Source organism: Cajanus cajan, chromosome 7 (genome assembly GCF_000230855.2).
Source record: "Cajanus cajan strain Asha chromosome 7, NIPB_CcT2T_4, whole genome shotgun sequence".
In the NCBI taxonomy this organism is placed as follows: Eukaryota; Viridiplantae; Streptophyta; class Magnoliopsida; order Fabales; family Fabaceae; genus Cajanus; species Cajanus cajan.
Window position 1 is genome coordinate 14500091 of NC_138523.1, and position 21795 is coordinate 14521885.

At 30.6% G+C, this 21795-nt stretch overlaps 1 protein-coding gene across 1 annotated transcript; it reads right to left on the reverse strand.

Moving 5' to 3' along the window:
• Positions 1 to 19590: 19590 nt before the first annotated feature.
• LOC109791670 (B3 domain-containing protein At2g36080) lies at positions 19591 to 21565 on the reverse strand. The gene is made up of 2 exons (XM_020350998.3): positions 20680 to 21565; positions 19591 to 19976 (listed from the first exon to the last, which is right to left on the reverse strand). The coding sequence occupies exons 1-2, from the start codon at positions 21350 to 21352 to the stop codon at positions 19720 to 19722; spliced, it is 930 nt and encodes a 309-aa protein (XP_020206587.1). The 5' UTR covers positions 21353 to 21565; the 3' UTR covers positions 19591 to 19719.
• Positions 21566 to 21795: the final 230 nt, after the last annotated feature.

The following is a 21795-nucleotide window of genomic DNA, read 5'->3' on the forward strand; positions in this document are numbered from 1 at the left end:
CATTAGCTTCTTCCACACCATCATGTGTTATTTCTACTAAGTTATTAATATAAAGTATTCATCAATTATACTAATGATTAATTTCTATTAAAAAATTTGTATTTGATTATCTTTAACAAAATTTCTCTTTTTAATCACATTTTTTTATTCACAAAACTCAAGTTACTCAGATATGATTAAGACCATTCTTACTAGATCCAAATTGAGCAGCAAAATTGACCTGATGAAATGAAAATCCCAACTAACCAATTACAATGCCTCTCCTAAAACAAAATTTCATCAGTAAAATAGTATTCAACAAAAAAACAATCTAACTAAATATTTTTATTGCATTTTAGTTACAATTCAAGCAAAAAGAATTGTCAATTACATATTATTTACCTAATTAAAGGCGATGTGGAAAGAGCTAGAGTTTTACATGTTGATTCTTAATTGTATGAGCATAGTTAGATGCACTTTAGTTTATGTAATGAATCTAAAACTTATGAAGTACTTTGACTCTATTTGATATAACTATTTATATTTTCCCTAGTACAAGTAATGAATGAACCAACTTTATGTTTTGTATTTTGTTATTACAAGTTAAAGTATATTGAATGAACTTGGTTGGTTGAATTTTTTAAGAGTTGTTGATTACTTCGATTTCACATGATATTTTAAATATACAGGTGTTTTTAATATTTAAAATATTTAATTAAAAATTCAATTTTTATAAATAATTATGATGAAAAAAAAATATTTATTTGAAAATTACGACAGTTAGAAGTGTCATACTTTTATGTACAAATTGTTAAAATAATGGTAGTTTGGTCACGCCATATTATTATGGAAATAATGGCGCTCAAAATTGTCATTATTAACCTATCTAATTATTTTTATTGTGTAATTTACGACATTTTAGACTGTCATTATTTACACGTCTAAACCGTTGCTTTATATAATGTATTAAATGGCGGGTTTTGTGACGGTGCGCTTCTAACCGTCGTTTTTTACTCTGTGGCGGCAGAAATTATGGCGCTACACGGAACCGCCACACATGTATATATTGGCGGTCATAAATGTCATTATTTACAATTACAACTGCCATTATTAACGCGTTTTTTTGTAGTGCGCAAGGAACATATTGTTTCACGAGGTTCTTGATGGACTAAATGAATAATTTTGCCATGGTTAGATCTCATCTTGATGATGAACTCATTCCCCACTTTGAATGTTACCCCTTTTACGGTGGTACAATTTGGGAGAAAAAAATGTTTAGGTCCAAGTCCAAATCCAAGTAATGGGGAGGAAAAAGTGATCAATGATTAATTTAGTCAAGTAACACTGCAATAAAATTTATTGTTACTAATAATTATTTAATAATAATAAATTAATTGTCTTTATATATTATCTAATAAAAATATTAATGACTAATATATAATGACTACTAAAAATGTATTTATATCACACCAAAATTTGCTATTAAAGATATTTGTTTATTGAAAAAAACTTAAGTACCATGTCGATTAGAGATATGATAATTAAAGAGTATATAAACGGATGATAACTCTCACCTTACAAGTTTGTTTTGTAGGATTGAGTTAGATCTATGACTTAATATTCTAAATTGGTATCAGATTACTCACCATTACCAAATTCAATAATGTTAAACTTGAGGGGATATATTGGAAAAAAACCTAAATTCCATATTGACTATAGATAAAATAATTAATTAGGAGATAAGACAATTAAAAAAAATAAGAAAATTAAAGAATATACAAATAGAGGACAACCCTCATCTTAAGTCTCACATCAACTAGAAATAAGGTAATTAAAAAGTATTTGTACTCATCTTACAAGTTTCACATCGACTAGAAATAAGATAATTAAATAATATTATGAATCATTTCTTAAACTTTTAGGGACAATAGCAAAAAATATTAAATGTCAGTAAAAAATATAACAAAAACTTATATACTTTTCCCAACCATTATAAGAGTCTTTACTAGCATGCAGAATAATTGTCAATAAATGTTTTAATGAAACTGCATACAATGACTAATGTGAAAATGATGTTAAAAGATTTTATAGCAATTTTAAAAAATCATATTAAATGTCACTAAAAGTCCATTTTGTTGTAGTAATGATGAGTGATTCACATGACAAGTTGATCAGGTGGATATCTATGGGTTTACTTCAATCTTTCAGATTCAAATCATTGAAAATGGAATTTGCTTCTTGGTCAAGTTTCTTGAACACGAGCAAGGAGTTTCACTGGTTTTGAAATCAATAAGTTTTCTTGGTCATGTTTTGTCGATTTTCTCCATTCACAGTTGGGTTATGTATTCCTGCTCACCCCTAGTTAATGTGGGAAGAGGCATAGAAGGTTTGTACATTATGTGGTAAACTTGGATGCATTGTTGATGTATGTTAAAAGAAACATGGGTACCCACATTTGGATTCGAAGAAGTTATATAGAAAATTTAAAGGAACACTCAATGACAACGACAGAAGAAGAGGCTGGAATCACATTGACATAAAATGAGTAGAATAGCCTACTATGTTTGATTCAACAAACCAACATTGATAACTCAAGCAAATCAAATTTCGTAAAAGAAAGCAGTTTGATTAATTCAACGGATAACTTATAATCAACAACTTAGTGTTCAAAATTGATTGGATCTCATTGGATATTAGCTTGACACACGACAACAAATCACATATGTTCTTAACTAGAATGGTTTAAATAAGAAGATTAATTCAATATCTATAGCAATGCCAAATAGTACTTTAGTGTATGCACATTTTGCTGGGTCTGTATAATTGACAAATAATTTTTTTATACAGAATGTCTTGCTCTTACCACAATTTTCATTCAATTTGGTTTCAGTATCTAATTTCTCAACCCCACTTGGATGCATGTTGATGTTTGAGTCCAATTTGTGCATTATTTAGGGGCATAAGAATTTGAAGATGATTGGTATGGCTAAACAAGCTGATGGATTATACTACCTACAAGTTAATGAACTTGTTCGAAAGGGAGTTTCTTATATAGTTTTTGTATATAGTTTGAACGCAAGTTTGTTACCTTCAACCATACTTCGACATTTGAGGTTTGGACATTTATCTCAAGATAGAATGATTTGCTTGAATAAAAGATATTCATACATACCAGTTCCTGTACATTTAGGATGTCATGCATGCCATATGGCTAGCCAAAAGAAATTATCATGCAATAAGAGTAATAATATAGTTGTTGATTTGTTTGAGTTAATTCATTTTGATATTTGCGAACCATTTCTACTCAATCTATACATGGATATAAATATCTTTTCACAATTGTTAATATTCTAAGTCAATATATTGTTGGGTATTGAGCTCTCTTTCTATGTGAAGAAATGACCCAAAATTAAAAAGTTCATTTAATGTCTCACTTAACTAAGTGGAGAGAGGGTCTAAAGCATAAGAGTGAGAAAGAGGGAATAGCACTTTGAGAGAGACGAAAAGTGAAAGTCATTCTTGTTTTTACACAGGACTACGACAGTAAAATCGATACTGCAGATTCGTTCACCATTGGATTGGGCTGAAAATTGGACAGCAGGTTCATCACATGCGGTTCTTCATTCTGACCGGTTGGATTGTTGAAATGATGTATAATTAGGGAGATATTCAGTTCGCACTGTAGTTATGTATTTGGAGTTTTTCATCTTCCTTGTTCTCTATTTCTAAGCTTTATGCTTTGTTGTTTGGCTGGATGTTAGCACTATTTTGTGCAGTTGATTGAGACTCCTTTGTACTCTTTGTTGATCATAGTGGAACCATTTCTTTGATCTGGACGACTCGTGATTTTTTACCCTTGCTTTGAGGGATTTTTTACATTAAAAATCTTGGTGTCTTTGTGTGTGATTTTAGTGATTTATTATTGTTGTTCATTAGTTGTTGCTCGTCACAAATTCTTGCAAGTTAGGAAAACTTATTTCCGCTGCAATAACTGTTTGAGTTTGTTTTGTGTTGTTATTGTGTTGTTGTTTCCCCATCATATATTTGGGTTGTGATACTTAAATTCAAATTTGAAGTTTCAAGACGTGATGAATTATTTTTGCAAGACACAAACTAATAAAATAGAAAATTATTAGGTGTGATAATAGGCTTGAATCCTTATTAAAGGTATTTATGATGCCAAGATCATTGTTTATCAGTCAAATTGTGTGATAAGAAAAATAAAAATATGTGAGTTCAAACTTTAACAGATTTGAATTGACCTACAACAAAATTATTAAAAAGAGAATGATTTGTTTATTCATTACAAGTCTTTTTTTAAAGTCTAACCTAACTTGTTTAAAAGTATAATGTCATGAAAGCCTAATTAATTATTTATATAGCTTATTTTATATAAAACTTATAAATAGACCCATAGACCTAATTAAGTCAATTGGTTTTTGTATTAACTATATTATTACTAATTAATAATGATATGTTAAATATACATATTAATATCAATTAATATATGATATTTTATTTTAAATAGGTTGGTTTATTTGGTCTTTTAGACTTTATTAAAAGCATGATCTTTTTAGTTAGAAAGGTTTTATAAGATCTAAATTTAACCTTTTTTAATAAATAAGTCACATTTTAAATAAGTTAGATTATACATCTTTAACATGTTACTAACATACTTTTACCCTTAGTAATAATGTCATGATTGAATGGAAGAGTAGAGAGGAGACATCTGAATGGAAGAGTAGAGAGGAGACATCAGAATGTGAGTATTGCACTTATTTTTAAATTGAGCCATTTCGGTATAACTGGGTAGGGGAATGTAGCTCTCTCACAGAAGCTTCCTTTGGGATTAACTAGGTAGAGGTGCCAGATGCTAAGCTGTGGAAGAGAGGTGCCTGATGCTCTCCGCTGAAACAGGACTTCAAGCCTTCGAAAGCTGTGGAAGAGAGGTGTTTTTTTCTTCATCCACACCAACATTGTAGATGCATGGCAACAAGAGAAAGGTCACGTTTCCTTTTCCCATGTACAAGTCCCTTTTGTATGTATTTTTCTTCACTGCTGCACCCTCTCGTTTCTTCGCAGGTAGAAAATTCTTTGCGCGTGGGTGGATCTGCAGCAGAACGGGTCGTTCTGCAAGGAGAACGGGTCGTTCTGCAAGGAGAACGGGTCGTTCTCCTTGCAGAACGAGCCGTTCTCCTTGCACTCAAAATTTTTTTTTAAAATTTTTTATCTTTTTACGTCAGACCTTGGCATGTCCGACGTAAATTTACGTCGTTTTTCGCGCCCCGACGTAAATTTACATCTACCGCTTCAACGTCGAAAGTTTTTCTGACGTAAAAACCCCTAAAATGACCGACGTAAAAGGTGTATTATGTACTAGTGAAAGTTTATTTTTAAGTCACAATTGCATAAAAATTTATTGCAGTTATATTGTTCATGATGTGTTTTTCATCGACAGAATGCTCACACCAATTCTAGACAATATTTCACCTTATGAGGAGCTATAATATGAGAAGCCAGACCTATGCAACCTCATGGTATTTGGATGCTTATGTTATGTTTCAACTCTATCATTTCATAGGCATAAATTTGCTCCTCGAGCCAAGAAATGTGCATTTTAGGGATACAGACATGGTATGAAAGAAAGTGTTATTTTTGATGTACAGAGTAGACAAATTGCAATTTCAAGGAATGTAGAGTTCTATGATTCTGAATTCCCTGTCACACTGTAACTAGCCCATTCAACATTCTTCACCTTATATTTACATTGACCACATTACATGACCCTACCTCATCCACACATCTTGTCCACATACATATCCTATCTATCTCCCTCACATCTCAATTATACCTTAAACCTCACTTTTGAAATTGAATCATCCACTTATAAAGTTGCTAGTACCGATCCAAAGTGCGTTAATGTTATACATGCCAAAATTGATGCATTGAATAAAAATAAAACATGGGACTTTGTTGATCTACCACCCAATTTTATTCCTAATTAATGGAAACAAATGGGTTTACTAAATTAAACGAAAAACTAATAGGACTGTTCAATTCTACAAAACATTCTTAGTTGCTCGAGGTTTCAATCAAAGAAAAAGGTTTGAAAGGTTTGGTCTATACTCTTGCCATGTCGAGCTATGCGAATTTGGAGATGTAACTCTCATTAAGGTTAGAACCAGTTTCAAAGATAACCTTTAAATTAAAAGTTGAAACTTAACAAACATTCATAGTATATTTGAAATTAAGGTATACATAAAAAACATATATATAATATCTTCGTTCTTATATATAAAACTCAATTGCTTAATTTATCAAGATTAAGAAAAGTAGTTAATTTAGTTAATAATATTAAAAATTTGTCATTATAAAATTATTTTGATACAACTTTTTTTCCTAATTAATATTCATATTTTCTAATCAATTAGAATGCATGACTTATACTATTTCTCTTTTTTAATTAATACTCATCTTTCTCCTAAGCAATTAGAGTATACATGTTCTTTAAAAAAGGAACAATCAATTGTTCAAAGTTGAGTGGTATAATTATGAATGAAGATAATAACTCCTACTTGAATGTTGTTTTTTTTGAAAAAAGATAGATATGCTAAGGCATCACTATGCGGAAGAGAGATCCTAACTAGGTTAGCACCTCAAACCACACCAATCATCTGCAACATATCAAAAATTCACTAAATTAATGAAAAAGGAAAGAAAAATACAGATACAAATGTCAGTCAGAGCCTATCCTAAGCGACCCTAAAGTGGGGAAAACCACCCCGATCCTTAGAATAAGTAGTCATGATACACGTGGGAACAGATAACCACCAATGATAACCAGTGTGTCTAAGTCCAAAACCTGCTAGACTATCGGCACATCCATTTCCCTCTCTAAAAATATGAGAGAAACGGAGTCTCATCTGCCTAACAAGGAATAACATGTTCATCCACTGAACATACAAGCTACAAGGAACTAGTAACGGGTAAGTGAAGGCTCGAATGGCTAAAAGTGAGTCGGTCTCTATCCAAAGTGACATCCAACCACGACTCCGAGCAATCTGAACTGCATGGATAATGGCCAAAACTTCTGCTTCCAATGCTGAGTTGGCCACCACTGACTCCGCAAGGCATCCAATCAGGTTGGCTCTACTGTCTCTGAAGATGATCCCACATGATGCTGAGGAGGAAAATGTAGAAAAGGCTCCATCCGTGTTACACTTAATCTAACCTGCCGAAGGAGGAGTCCATCGTACCTCCACCAGTTGTTCAACTCTCCTGCCCCTGCAAGGCAACAGGAAACTTTTTAGTAGTTTGAGTTCCTTTATATTATTATGCATAGTCAAATGTGAAAGGGAGCTGCAAGAGTTAACAAGGGCTAATATTTTATTTTGCAAATGTTCCATTTTATTAGACCAGTTATGAAATTTTACCAGATTTCTATTATTCCACAATTCATCAATAGTGAAAGTAATGGCTGATAAAATTATCAATTTAGCAAATTTGCTCCAATGATTGTTTATAATTTCCATTATATTCCGTATGTTTAAAGTGACATCCATCATCCTACCAAGCCAGTCCCAAAGTTGTCTAGCAAAAGAGCACTCAAAGAACAGGTGTGTAGAAGTTTCTAGAGCATTATAACAGTGTGAGCAAATTGATATAATGATTACCCCCTTTTTCCTTAATAGATCCTCAGTGGGGGTCTTCCCATGGAGAAGTCTCCAAAGGACAAAATATTTAGATGGAGGTATATATTTATTCCATATTATTTTAGCCCAGTTGATTTTAGGCTTAGATTGCTTAAAGAATGAGTATGCATCTTTAAACAACAAGACCCCATTAGGGGTAAGGTCCCAAATTAAGGAGTCTTCTAGGTCAGAAAGAGGGATATCAATATGTGCAATTTGATTACTAATCCTACCTTGAATATCAGAAGGGAGATGCCAAGTGCCATCTTTGAGAAAGTGACCAACTGAGCATTTGAACCGAGAGTGAAGCGAGGCATGGATATTCATTATATCCACAATAGGCCGAGAAAGCCACCTGTCAGTCCATAAATTAACCTTGGAACCATTGCCTATAATCCATTTTGAATGATTTTTAATTGTAGGGTACAAATCTCTAATGCTAGCCCAAATTGTAGATGTTAAGTAATGTGCCACAGTACCATTCTTTTTAGCAACTCTGGATCGTAACACTTCAGTCCAATCAGCCTCCCTTTTGAATGTTGTTGAATAGGTATTCCTTGTAATCTTTAGAAACATTCCTTGAATCAGGATAACTAATGAGGAATAGTTCAAAGTCTCTCATTATGAATTGTAATAGTCTATTTAACGATTCATCAACATTTACTATTAGTTGACAACCTTCATCATTCCAATGCAAGACACTGCATTAAATAGAAGAAATAAACCAAACATCATTATTTATAAACTATTTTGTATTCTTGTCATGCTCACTTATGAGTGAATATTTAACACATAAACTTAAAAGTACCGAGCTCAACTACAATTTAACTTGTTGCATGCTTATGAACTATATATGTTACCAAGTCAAGCTCTAACTTTCACAAATAGTAGGTTGTGAAGGTTGTGTTGTTGACTCAATTTCGTCACAATCCATTCCTTTTCATTATTATACTCTAACTTAGGTGGAGGTTAAGTTACAAATTATGGTATAGGAGAGTATGTTGAGTACTAACTTGAGTGTAAGTTGAGCATAAGATAGGAATGGTAAATAGGCAAACACAACCAAACACACCCTTAGCTTGTCAAAAGTTGGATTGGGTTGGATTTGACTTATTTTAAAATTGAGTTGAAAAATCGATCCAACCCAACCTAGAGTGATTTACGAGTTAAATTGGGTTGATTCATCGGTTTTAAAAAAAACAAAAATGTAAGAAAAAAGTTATAGAAAAACTCATAAGTTGACTTACCAAATAAATAAATATAAATAATTTAAACATAATGTCACAATCACAAGAATATTATCTTACTTAATTGTCTTAGCACAATTTTTTTAGAAGCTATCATCATGGGTTCAATAAATATAGTATGAAACAAAGAAAAATATAACAAGGGAGTTAAATTGTGTTTTTAAAAACATTTCGCAAGTTTTTCTGAAAGACTAAACTTTGTCTAATTTATAAGATAATATAAACAATTTACAAAAAAAAATCTTATTTTAGTATTAGACAATTTGAAAACCTTTTATATCTTGAAAGCATTATTTCAAGCAAGTTGTAATTCTAAAATGAAATCATTGATGGTGAAAATAAAGAGATTAAAATATAGGAATTTTATATTGGTTCGTCTCATTTTTTGGACCATCAAATTATACTACATATCTGTGTTGCAAATATTTTTTCTATAAGTCTCTTCATGTTCAAACAAAGTGCTTTTTATAATAAAATTTCTTTATTTTTCTTATCCAAATATTTTTTAATCGAAACCTTTTTAGGTTTCAACAAGTTCTATATCACTACAAGAAAAACGTAAATTTCCGACGGAAAATTTCTAACAGATATGAATTCCAACGGATATTTCTGTCAGAAATTTCCGACGGATTTATATATTACGTCAATTTTGTTTTATGAGAATGAAGTATCAAATTATCTTAGATTAATATAAAATTTGATATATATGATCTAAGAGTAATGAACTTTCAATCTAACGGTTGGATTTTCAAAATTCACATTTAATATAAAGTTATTGAGCGGTGTAACACTTGATAAAAGTTACACCGGTGTTGTTTGAACCCTCCTCATATATACATATATATATATATATATATATATATATATATATATATATATATATATATATATATATATATATGAGGAGGGTTATAATAATATCAGTGGAACTTTTACTAAGTATTACACCGTTTAATAACTTTACATTAAATATTAATTTTGTAAATTCAACCGTTAGATTAAAAGTTTTTTACTCTTAGATCATATATACAAAATTTTATATTAATCCAAGATGATTTGATACTTCATTTTTATAAAACAAAATTGATGTAACATATTTATTTCAAAATATACTAAAATATAAATACTTTGATTACCTTCAAGTTGTTCAATTTTAACAAATATTGATATACACATATAAAGTGATATAAACTTTCAATCTAACTGTTGGATTTACAAAATTCGCAATTAATATAAAGTTATTGAATGGTGTAATATTTAGTAAAAGTTATACCAGTGTTATTATAACTCTTATATATATATATATATATATATATATATATATATATATATATATATATATATAATTACACCGGTGTAACTTTTACTAAGTATTACACTGCTCAATAACTTTATATTAAATGTGAATTTTATAAATCTAACCGTTAGATTGAAAGTTCATATCTTTTATATCATATATACAAAATTTTATATTAATCCAAGATGATTTGATACTTCATTTTTATAAAATAAAATTGACATAATATATTCATTTCAAAATACACTAAAATATGAACATTTTGATTACCTTCAAGTTGTTGTTCAATTTTAACAAAATTTGATATGCACGTATAAAGTGATATGAACTTTCACTCTAACGGTTGGATTTACAAAATTTACATTTAATATAAAGTTATTGGGTAATGTAATACTTAGTAAAAGTTATACCGGTGTAATTATAACTCCCCTCATATATATAGAGGGGGTTTATAATAACACCGGTGTAACTTTTACCAAGTGTTACAATGCTCAATAACTTTATATTAAATACGAATTTTTTTAAATCCAAACGTTAAATTAAAAGTTCATATAGCTTAGATCTAATATACAAAATTTTATATTAATCCAAGATGATTTGATACTTCATTTTTATAAAACAAAATTGATGTAATATATTCATTTTAAAATATACTAAAATATGAACACTTTGATTACCTTCAAGTTGTTGTTTAATTTTAACAAAATTTTATATACACATATAAAGTGATATGAACTTTCAATCTAATGGTTGGATTTACAAAATTCACATTTAATATAAAGTTATTGAGTGGTGTAACACTTGTAAAAATTACACCGGTATAATTATAAAACAAAATTGACGTAATATATACATTTTAAAATATACTAAAATATGAACACTTTGATTACCTTCAAGTTGTTGTTCAATTTTAACAAAATTTGACATATATGATCTAAGAGATATGAACTTTCCATCTAACGGTTGGATTTTTAAAATTCACATTTAATATAAAGTTATTGAGTGGTGTAACACTTAGTAAAAGTTATATCAGTATCGTTTGAACCCTCCTCATATGTATATATATATATATATACAAGAAACTAACATAGTTGCTTTTGTGTTGGGAAGTATATTCTTGGGTTTCTTTCTCTCCTATACGAACATTTCTTTTAAAAGAGTAGGCAGCTGACTTACCTTTTTGTATTGCTTCGAGAAATCTAAAATCTTTACACTTTGAGAAAATCTTCCTGTTATATGGACAAACTATATAACAAAAATACGTGAAAATGTATTGCAATCATTTGTTCTTTTTAAGACAAAATGTTTTCTGGTAAAAACTTTATTGAAATACTTAATATTTATTTGTTATAATTAAAACTTTTGAGAGATTTAATTAAAGACCTAATGTTCTTTTGATCTAACATGTAGTACGTGTTTGGTTGGTAAAAAATATTAGTAAATTAGCTCCAACAATTTTGAATCAATCAATTTTATATTTTACCTTTGAAAATAGTTTTGTAACTCTAGAAGAAGGGCCAAAAATCCAAGCTTTTGTGAGAAGCCTTTGTTGAGTGGTGAAATCAAATTGTGTTTGTTTGATTGATTGGCCAATATAGGTGGACACCAACGACAAACACCACATACCTGGGGACCTTCCCACTTGTAGAGCCACTGAAATCTCAAGTAATGTGTAAATCTTTATGGGCCCATAATAATCACAACTTACAGGACTTGTCTTTCATCTCATATATCCACCACACCAATAATGTTCTAGCAAGGTAATACGAAAAAGGATTTTCTGGTTAAAAGCGTTTTTTCTTTTCATATATAAGTAAAATTTTGAAAATTATTAGATTATTTTCAAATTAAATTTTACTTCTCTTTTTTAACCTTAATAACTAATTATTTTAACATTTAAATACAAAACTAACTAATATAAATAATTTCTTAATTTTATCATTTTACTATGAAAATATTTTTCTAAAATACAAACGAAACATCTTTATTGTTTTTTCAACATATTTAAACATAAAAATATGTATACAATTAGTTATTAATTATAATAATAAAAGTAATAATCAATCAAAATATAATTCTCTAAAAAAATTAATCATCAACAAATTGATAAATATTTTGTAACAATAATATATGGTTAAAAAATTAATATAATTTTTTTTTATTTTTATCAATCCGTAATTTTGATCTCTTTATTTTAAAATAGAAACATTTAATCCCTCTAATTTTAAAATACGGAATTTTGGTATTCTCATCGTATTAACATTTATAAATCATTAAATTTTAATGTATATTCATATTTAAGTGATATGATATTTAGTAAATAAAATTTGAAGATAAAAAAAAAACTAAATAAAATGCAAATAAATTTTTTTAATAAAATAAATACTTATCATTTGTTAAAATAGATACAAATAGAAATTTTTGTTTGTTATATATTGTCTAATTTTATTTCCTATATATCATATTACTTAAGTAATAATAGATCATTAGATAATATTATAATTTAATGATCAACGAACATCAAATTAATAATAGAATCAAAATTTCATATTTTTAAAAATAAAGAGATTAAATACTTTTTTAAAATAGAAAAAATAAAATTATAGACAAAAACTAGAAAAATTAAAAGTGTAATTTAACAATAAAAATATAATTAGTAATAATAAAAAAACAATTACAATTAATCCAACCACACAATAATGTCATGGCATTGCACTATGCCTATCGTATCATGCTTTACTTTGATACCACTATTTAATAAATAGAGCAATGAGTCCACGTCCTATGTCCTAATCACAATTTGGATTGCATTATATCTTTCTTTTTCATTTTCGTGGGATGAGTATTTGTACTGTTGGATAGAGTTTTGGTAAAATCAGTGCGATTAATCATTAATCACAAACACTTCATTGAAGGGTCACATCCTAATTCCTCAGCCCCTAGTTGTTGCTTGTATTTGGTAAAAGCAGTTGCTCGTACCATGGCTAAACTCTTCAGTCAGTGAAAAACTGGTGTCCTTCTTCCTATGACAAAAATTAACCTAAGTAGTGTCGTACCAGAATTTTGGAATTTTTATCCCCACAATGTCACAGAGAGAAAGAGAGAGAGACTTTGGTTACCTTCTGACATGTAAACAACTATAGAAGATACAAAAAACTTATCCTCAATCAAATAAACAAAAAAAACAAAACTTATCTTCTTATCAACTGATGTTGAATTTACAGTGTTCCTAGAAGAGAAAGATGGTGGAGGAGGAAATCATTGAGCTGTAGTTATGTTTATGGTTTTTTTTTTCATGCACATTATTCACAATGTATTTCAAAATTGACAACTTAAAAATAATCTATACTTGCAAGACATGTCTTCTATTGATCAAACATTATCTTTATATAGATGAGAATCAAACTTATGAGTACCATGTTGACCTCTTATATCCTATGACCGAGTTTACAACAAGTAAATTTAATACGTTTAATAAACAAGAAATATGCAACTGTATTAATATTTAGAGAAAGAACTTTCTTACCCTTACATGATAACTCTATTCAGTTAGAACATGATTGTTTCTACTAAAAAATTATGTTAATTATAAATAAAAAATCTCTATTTATATGCATTATAGTAATTTTTTATGATCAAATGATGGAAGTTAGAAAAAGAAAAGTGACAGGTAACGTGTAGAATGTTATTAAGTAAAGAGTGGAAGGGAAGTTGAATGAGTCAAATATTAATATTATTATTATGGATGAGTTGAAATGGGTTTGTGAAAGTGGTCCAAAACTCCCTCACCCACTGTGGTAATGAACCAAAAGCAAAGAGTGAGGTTGGCACAAATGCTGCATTGAATCAGTGCTGAGGCTGGCAGTTTCCCCCATATGAGCCTCATAGTACATGACACAAGATGTTTATGAGAATTTAGAAGCCTTGAATCACCGGATAAGTAGATAAGATCAAGCCATTTTTCAACCTACCATTAATGCTTCCATTCATACCTTGCATATTTCTCTGTCTCCTTTTTTTTTTTTTTTTTTTTTTTTCACTTTTTCCCATTTCTGCTTAAACATTTCACCCCACTTTCTCATATTCTTAACGTTCTTTCTCGTTTCAATTTCGATCGCCAAATAACAATTTCCATATAAAACAGATCTGGCAACAATGTACTGGGGTGGGGTTCGCGGGCTCCACGTCCTGTTTGTTCTTGACGTGCTTGTATTAAAAGCTTTTCCATCTACACTTGACTTTCATCCACATGTTTCAATGCTCATGACACATGACCAACACCTTCTTATTATCACCATCACCATCATTCAAACCAATTTGTAGCACACCTCATTGGTGCCTATATGTTAGCTCAATTTATTATACAAACAAAGAAAATGATTTTCAAACAACAAAATTAGCATAATTTTTGTCATCTTTTATTTTTGAGGAATCAAATTATGCTTGTATCAAAATTTATTGAGATTATACTAACATATTTCTCGGATATTCTTTCATTTTCTATCTCTTGTATATTGACCTTTTTAATCATTGGAAGTACATTATTATACCGATATCTCCTATGTATTATATATAATTGCATCATCTTTTAGATATTTTATCAATAATCATTTGATATATTTGTTTTTTACCTACATACCAACATTTTTAATCATTTATTTTTGGATAATTATATCATTAATATAAAATATTTAGTAATTTTTTAATAATTAACTTTTACTTATTTATCATTTTCAATGAGATCTTCTTTTAATATTTTCTTTATTTATAAAATTCGTACTTGAAACTCTATTTGTATGTTATAAGTCGCACTTTATCCAAAAGCACACGTTAAATCATATAAACATGACAAAAAAAATCATGTAGAATCTCAATAATTAAGTTTCATGAGAAAATTGTATATAATCTGTTCTAAAGAAATACAAATAAACAACATATGATCTTGTAAAAAAAAAAAAAAAAAAAAAAAAAAAAGGTAAACAACATATGATATTAAATAGAATGTCAATTATGTGATATTAATTAATGTGGAAAGGGAGCTTTGTCAAGTTGGAATCATTATTAGCGAAACTGAAGAATCAGATTTAGCACATGTATGGATGCGACCTGAGGTATTGCACAAAAGGAGTGAAGGATGAAAAGAAGTAGCATGTGTTTGTGTTGCTACGTCTAATTGGGTGTTTTCTATCATATCAAATATCAACCATCCATCCACTCAAGTCTCAACCCCACCCACCAACGCCAAACATCAGCACACCATCACTAGAACCATACCTCCCCACATTAATTACCATAAACCCTCGTGAAAAAGAAAATAAAAAAAATCTTCAGGCAGAATCTCAACAGTGGCAAATAGATTCCCCATTTGTGATTTGCCATGACTTAAATTCTCCATTTGGCACTTGGGTGACGCCACACAGTTTATGGGCCCTACGCTACCTCCCCATGGCCCATACCTTACTCTGCCACTCTTTCCTTTTACTATGGTGTGAAAGTTTGGTATGAAAATCGGGGATTTCATTTCATTTCTTTCTTCACCTTGATCTAGTTAAAAGTTTTAGACTTGTAATCTTTCTCTCTCCAGTTAAGGAGTGAGTGACATAGTGGGCTTAATTGGGTCAATTCATGGATGTCACATCCACATATCTTTATCCTCGGCGATTTCTCATCTGGTTCTGGTTGACATCCTGTTGCAATCACACACATCCACACATATTCTATTAATTACCTCCTACTTTGTTTTTCATTGTGTATTCACCTCACCACCCTCCTACTTTTGTTGGACAACATCATCCTACGCCTAGTTTCCTATTAAGGATGCGTTTAACTCACGTAATTAACTCTTTCTTGTTTAATAATGATTCATTACTTTACCTTATTTTAATATTTTTTTTTCATTTAATCACGTGATGTAACACAATTCTATTTTGTATGATTAGAACTCTAACTTATAATCACTTGTTAAATTAGGGTAACCTCTTATTTATTTATTCACTCGTATAACAGTATTGAATGTTATTTTAAATGTTTTACACTGTTAACAAATTAAAGAAAAAATAGAACTTTTAAAATTAGATTTCCATATACACAAGTGATCAATAACAATCTTATTCATACATTTAACTTGATGGGTTCACATAATAATTAGACACTTTTTAATTATATTGTAAAAACGATTTATTTAATAAAAAAATCTCATATTTGATTCTCGTTATATGCAAAAACTCAAGTATTATAAATAATATGATAATAATAGAAAAATATTATTTAAATGCCTTTAAATTTTTTTTCTCTTGTCACATGAATTTACAACTCATGGATCATTAAATAAATATTTTTAATTATATAATGTTTTATGATTTGATAATGTTAAAAACATTATTAGTATATTCTACATTTTATTATAAACTTGATAGATATAAATTAAATTAAATTATAAAAACTGGCGTGTTTATATATTTAAAGAACAGAAGCGTGTTTATTGGAAAGACGTTTTACAGCTAACAGATCACGTACTTGGATATGAAGAAAACGTAAGAACTATAATTAGTAATGTTGATGTGAAAAGACAGGACGCACTAAAAACAAGGCTGATGCAAACGCTAGTTAATTCTTAATAAGAGGAAACTAACACCCCGTGAAGGAGTTTGTAATTCAGGAGCACCATCATGCAAGGTTTTGATGATTCTGAAAAAATATAAACCACTTGAGACTCGAGAGTGATCTGAAGTGGAACGAATTATAATAAGTTTTCCAAAATTGAAAGGTTGCAAACCTAGCTAGCTAGATATAGTTCACTACCATTCCTCTGTGTAACAAACTTGTTGAATTTGTTCGGGGAAACTTTTAGATCGATTTAACTATATATTGGAAAAGGCGCGCAATACCTTTTCTAGAGGGGTATTCATTATGTTTAATGATGATGCTTAATTTTAACGCCTTAGAAGGCCCACAGCCACATACATGCAAGTTTTTGTTACCAAAAAGAGTACAGTTATGTAGAATTGACCACAAGTTGGTCATACTATCCTTTGATTTTCAAGAGGGATTTGTTATACTTCGACCGAATTAGCACTATTTTTTAATATACATATATATTAGTCATTAGGCTTACATTGTTAGCATAACTTAATTTTATTTAATAGAACCATATTTAGTGACTTTCAACCTCCAAAAGAAATTGGTACCTTTGTTTGACAAGGATACATTTTGATGATGAAAGAGTCACTTCAGAAAGTTAAAATAGCAAGCATGCTTTAATTTTTATAGTAATTGAAGATATTTATATTATTAAATAGTCAAAGTTTGTGTGAAAACTTTTTAGGGGAGAGAGTTTAAATATTTCGAAAATATATAATCATTCTTATAAGTAGAAAGCAACCATCACCTTACAAACTGGTTTTGTAGGGTTGAGTTAGGCTTAATCTACTATTCTAACATGTATCAGAGCCATTTAGATCCATTTTAAAAATGGGTCACCTACCATTGATGCATGTCTCATAGGCATGAGGGGTGTATTGGAAAAAACCCAAGTCCCGCCTATCCTAGATCATTAAAATGAGCCACCCACCATTTATCCACGTACCAAGCCCAATAGTGCTGGACGTGAGGGGGTGTATTGGGAAAAACCCAAGTCCCACATCGACTAGAGATTATACAATTGAATAGTATATAAATAGAAAGCAACCCTCACCTTACAAGCCGGTTTTGTAGGATTGAGTTAGGCTTAATCCACTATTCTAACAATTCTTACCTTCAATATTAGAAAATAGAATAAAAAATTATTTATTCAGAAAACATATATGTGAAACTTTATCTAGTATAAAGAGGGGAAACGGGTTTCCATAACTGTCATCTTAGACCTTAAAGATTGGTAAAGAGAATCAATTTAGTTAAGTTAGGCTGTCGGAATAGAAGGAAACCATCACTTTCCATTCTTTTAAATCTACCAAAATTATAAATGAATCAATTTATCAATGAGCTAGACAAAACACGAGTGGTTCAAACGTTATTATTTTTGTGTCAACCAGCATAATTCATATTACCATTCTCAAAACTCATTAATTAGATGTTAAAATTAAGTAGAGGTGAGCGTATTGTTAATTTTTTTAAGCCCGAATAAAGTGATTAATATATTACTAGGAACTTTGTTATTAAGAATTATCCCCAATGAATATTATATTGAGAGTCTTGTGTAGTTGTGTATGCATTTATCGTTAGGTAAGCATAGATTAGTGAAGCAGTTTGCAATGATGCAAACAAATGTTACTTTTTCCAAAGCATGGAGAGAAGAAGTAAAAATTTGTTTCATTGAAGTTGATCACGTTTGTTTCAACTTAATTATAACCAAACATCTTATTATTCCATAACATGATATGCATACACAATTAAGGGAATTTATTCTTAACCACGATTATTGATTTAGTGAAAAGTTAGGATAGATAAATAAAGACACAAGTTTAATCCTTAATTGTTACTGTTATAGTTTTTTTATCTATAAGAAAACTACCTTTTTTAATAGTAATCAAAATTGCTTAATGTCTAAAACATGTTATACTAAGGATAAAATTATATTAAAGTTTTCATATTTATATCATTTATGTTGAAACTAAAATTTCAACACAAATATTACTCGAATTACTGAGATTCTCATAGTTTTGATACAAAATGACTATCTTTCTTAATTGTAAACCTTTCGTTTTTTTTTAGAAAAACAAAACACATTATTTTACTTAAATATAAGTAATTTTAATTACCTTTTCTTTATTCAAGAGAAAAAAAAGTTATACAATATAATATTAAACAATTATACATTGTCACCAAATCACATTATCATTTCTGATAGTTTATTAACCTTCACATAATTATCTTAAAAGTCATATTCATTTTTATTGTTTAACAATATAAAATCTTTTACACTAACAATGCATGTTTATTAAACCATTTACTTAATGATGAGTAGTCTTTCTAAAATATCATTTCTTTAATAAAAAGGCTATTTAGTTACATCACTTTTTAAAGTATTTATAATAAGAATAATTTAAAAATATATATATTATGAGATTAATAAAACTTAATGTAATTAACCGATCTTTAATATATTCACAATATTATTTTCTTTTTCCATATAAAAGAGAATGAAGGGTGTAACAATTTGTACACGCAAGTACTTAATTTAATACTCCTTTGCCTAAAATGAAGTGCCAAAACGGCATAAGAAAAATGTCCCTTATGCCATTCGCGCCTTAAACACCGATGGAGTCGGGTTGAAAGAGAACATGATCAATTCATCCCACAGAAATAAACAAAGTAATTGCACTTGCATGCATCTCCGGAATTGATCAAGACAAGAAAGATTCTCTATAATCATACGATGTTGAAGCCATTAATTAATTAGCAATAGATATGATTAAGCAAGTGGATACATAGTTATATATATATATATATCTTACACTTGAAGAGCAGACAAAAAAAAAATGTGGATCCAATGGAGGGGGTGGCATATCTAGTAGTAGTATGGTTGGTGACGTACCATGTGAGGTGAAGGATTGGAAGAAGGTTGATGATGATGATGATGATGGTAGAAATGGTGATGATGGGTATCTGTGCCCTGTGTGGTTGGCATGTTGTTACTATTGTAGGAGCATTGAGGTGTGGAGGGTCCAGAATCATGTTCAGCTTGGCATTCCATGTTGACCCCAAACAGCCTAAGTACCCTTGAACTCGGGCTCGTCCTTTGGTTCTGACCTTGGGTCCCTCTACCTGTTTACATTACAACACGTGCATATGTTAATGCCTTAATCATACATATCATTTCAGTTCAAAACAAAATAAATGTTACTCATAAGTTTTATAAATTAAAAAATGCATTCAAAATTCAATTGCGATGAGGATGAAGTGAAGAAACACAAATTAAACGGCACCGCCTAGATTTCTGAGCCTGCAAGTTTTAAGTTAAAAAGCTGAATTTATTTTTTCAAAAAGGTGAGAAATAAAGAAAATCCCCACGTACAAATTCAACGAAAATGCGCGCGTATGGTTCACGGTGGGTTTCAGCAATCTAAACAAAGTATCGCGTCCTCACAAATCCCAATATAAAACCACATTTCTCCCAATTAATTGGAAGGTAAACTTCACGCACTTCCACAAGAATGTAACTATTTCATCTTCTTGTCCTTTCAAAATAAAAATATACATAAAACCCAAGCACACTCGAAAGAGGAAAAAAAAAAAAAGCCCAAAAAAATCCACGATTATTCATGCAAAGGATAAATTAATTTTACACATACAATTTACATTCTCCCTTGTCTTAACCAAGGAACTTGCACTATTATGCCATAAAATCAAAAATCACAAAAAAAAAGGTGAAAATCAAATGAACAACATAAACGAAAGATATTTTTAATTAAAAAAAAGCGATGATTTTTGTGAGAATGTGAATGTAAGTGAAATGAAATAGAGAGACCTGCATGTTGGTATGGGAAGGGGTGATGATGCGCAGGATAAGGATGCGCAGAATAGAAGGAGGGTCTGGTCCAGTCGAGGGGCACAGCGGGAGGAGGGGTGGCGTGGGGCAGCGTCCTGCTAACGTGCGCGGGGGCGGTGGCGTTGTCAGCGTGGGGGCGGCGCCTCCAGCCGATGAAGAGGCGGTGGTTGTCGGCGCGGTGTCGCTCGAACAAAACGACGTCGCCGGCGTCGAGGCGCTTGTCCTTGACGTAGCGGCTCCAGCCCTTGGTGAGGACGTAGCTCTGGCTGCTGTTCCAGTAGGAGTAGCGGAACCGCCAGCACTTGCCCGACTCGTCCTCGAAACTCAGCAGAAGCCCCTTGCACTCGGCCGAGTCGCCGCCGCCGAGAGGGAAGTACTTCTCGGCGTGCTGCTTGGGGATTACGAGACGGTTGAGCTTCCCCACGTCGCTCGGCGTCAAGGGCTTCTCGAACATGGCCTCCTTCTCCTCCTCCGTTTCCTCCTGCTTCGTCGTCGTCGTTTCCTTCGCCTCGTACTCCTCCTCCTCCTCCTCCTTGTTCAGGTTCCCATGGAAGGGTTGTTGTTCTTGTTCTTGTTCTTGTTGTTGCTCCTGTTGATGAGGCCACCACAGTGTGGTTTCTGGAAGGTCCATGGAGTAGTGGTTTACGGACATTTTCTACTTGAGGGTTTTGTGAGATGGGATAGTGGGGAATGAGGGAAAGGGAAAAAAGGAGAAGGGTTTTGAAAGAGGCGTGATGATTATGGCTTCATGTGGGAACTGTGGGAACTATTTGATGGAGCTACCCAAGATATGACAAAGAGAGAGAGAGAGAGAGAATAAAATGTTTGACAAAAAATGTTTACTCCTCAATCAAATTATCTGCCACCAGTTTAGTGTGTTTTTCTTCAATTAAATATAGTATTTTAATAGAAAATGATTGAGAGAAAACACATATTCTCTTTCGAGAGAGACAAATTTTTGTTTCCTTAATTATCATTTCTAATTAATAAACAAGGAAAATTCTATGCAAAGGAAATGTTATTTAAATTATGTATATTGTAATTACTTCATATGTTTGGATTTACATTCAATACCAAACGCCTAAATAGTGTAGT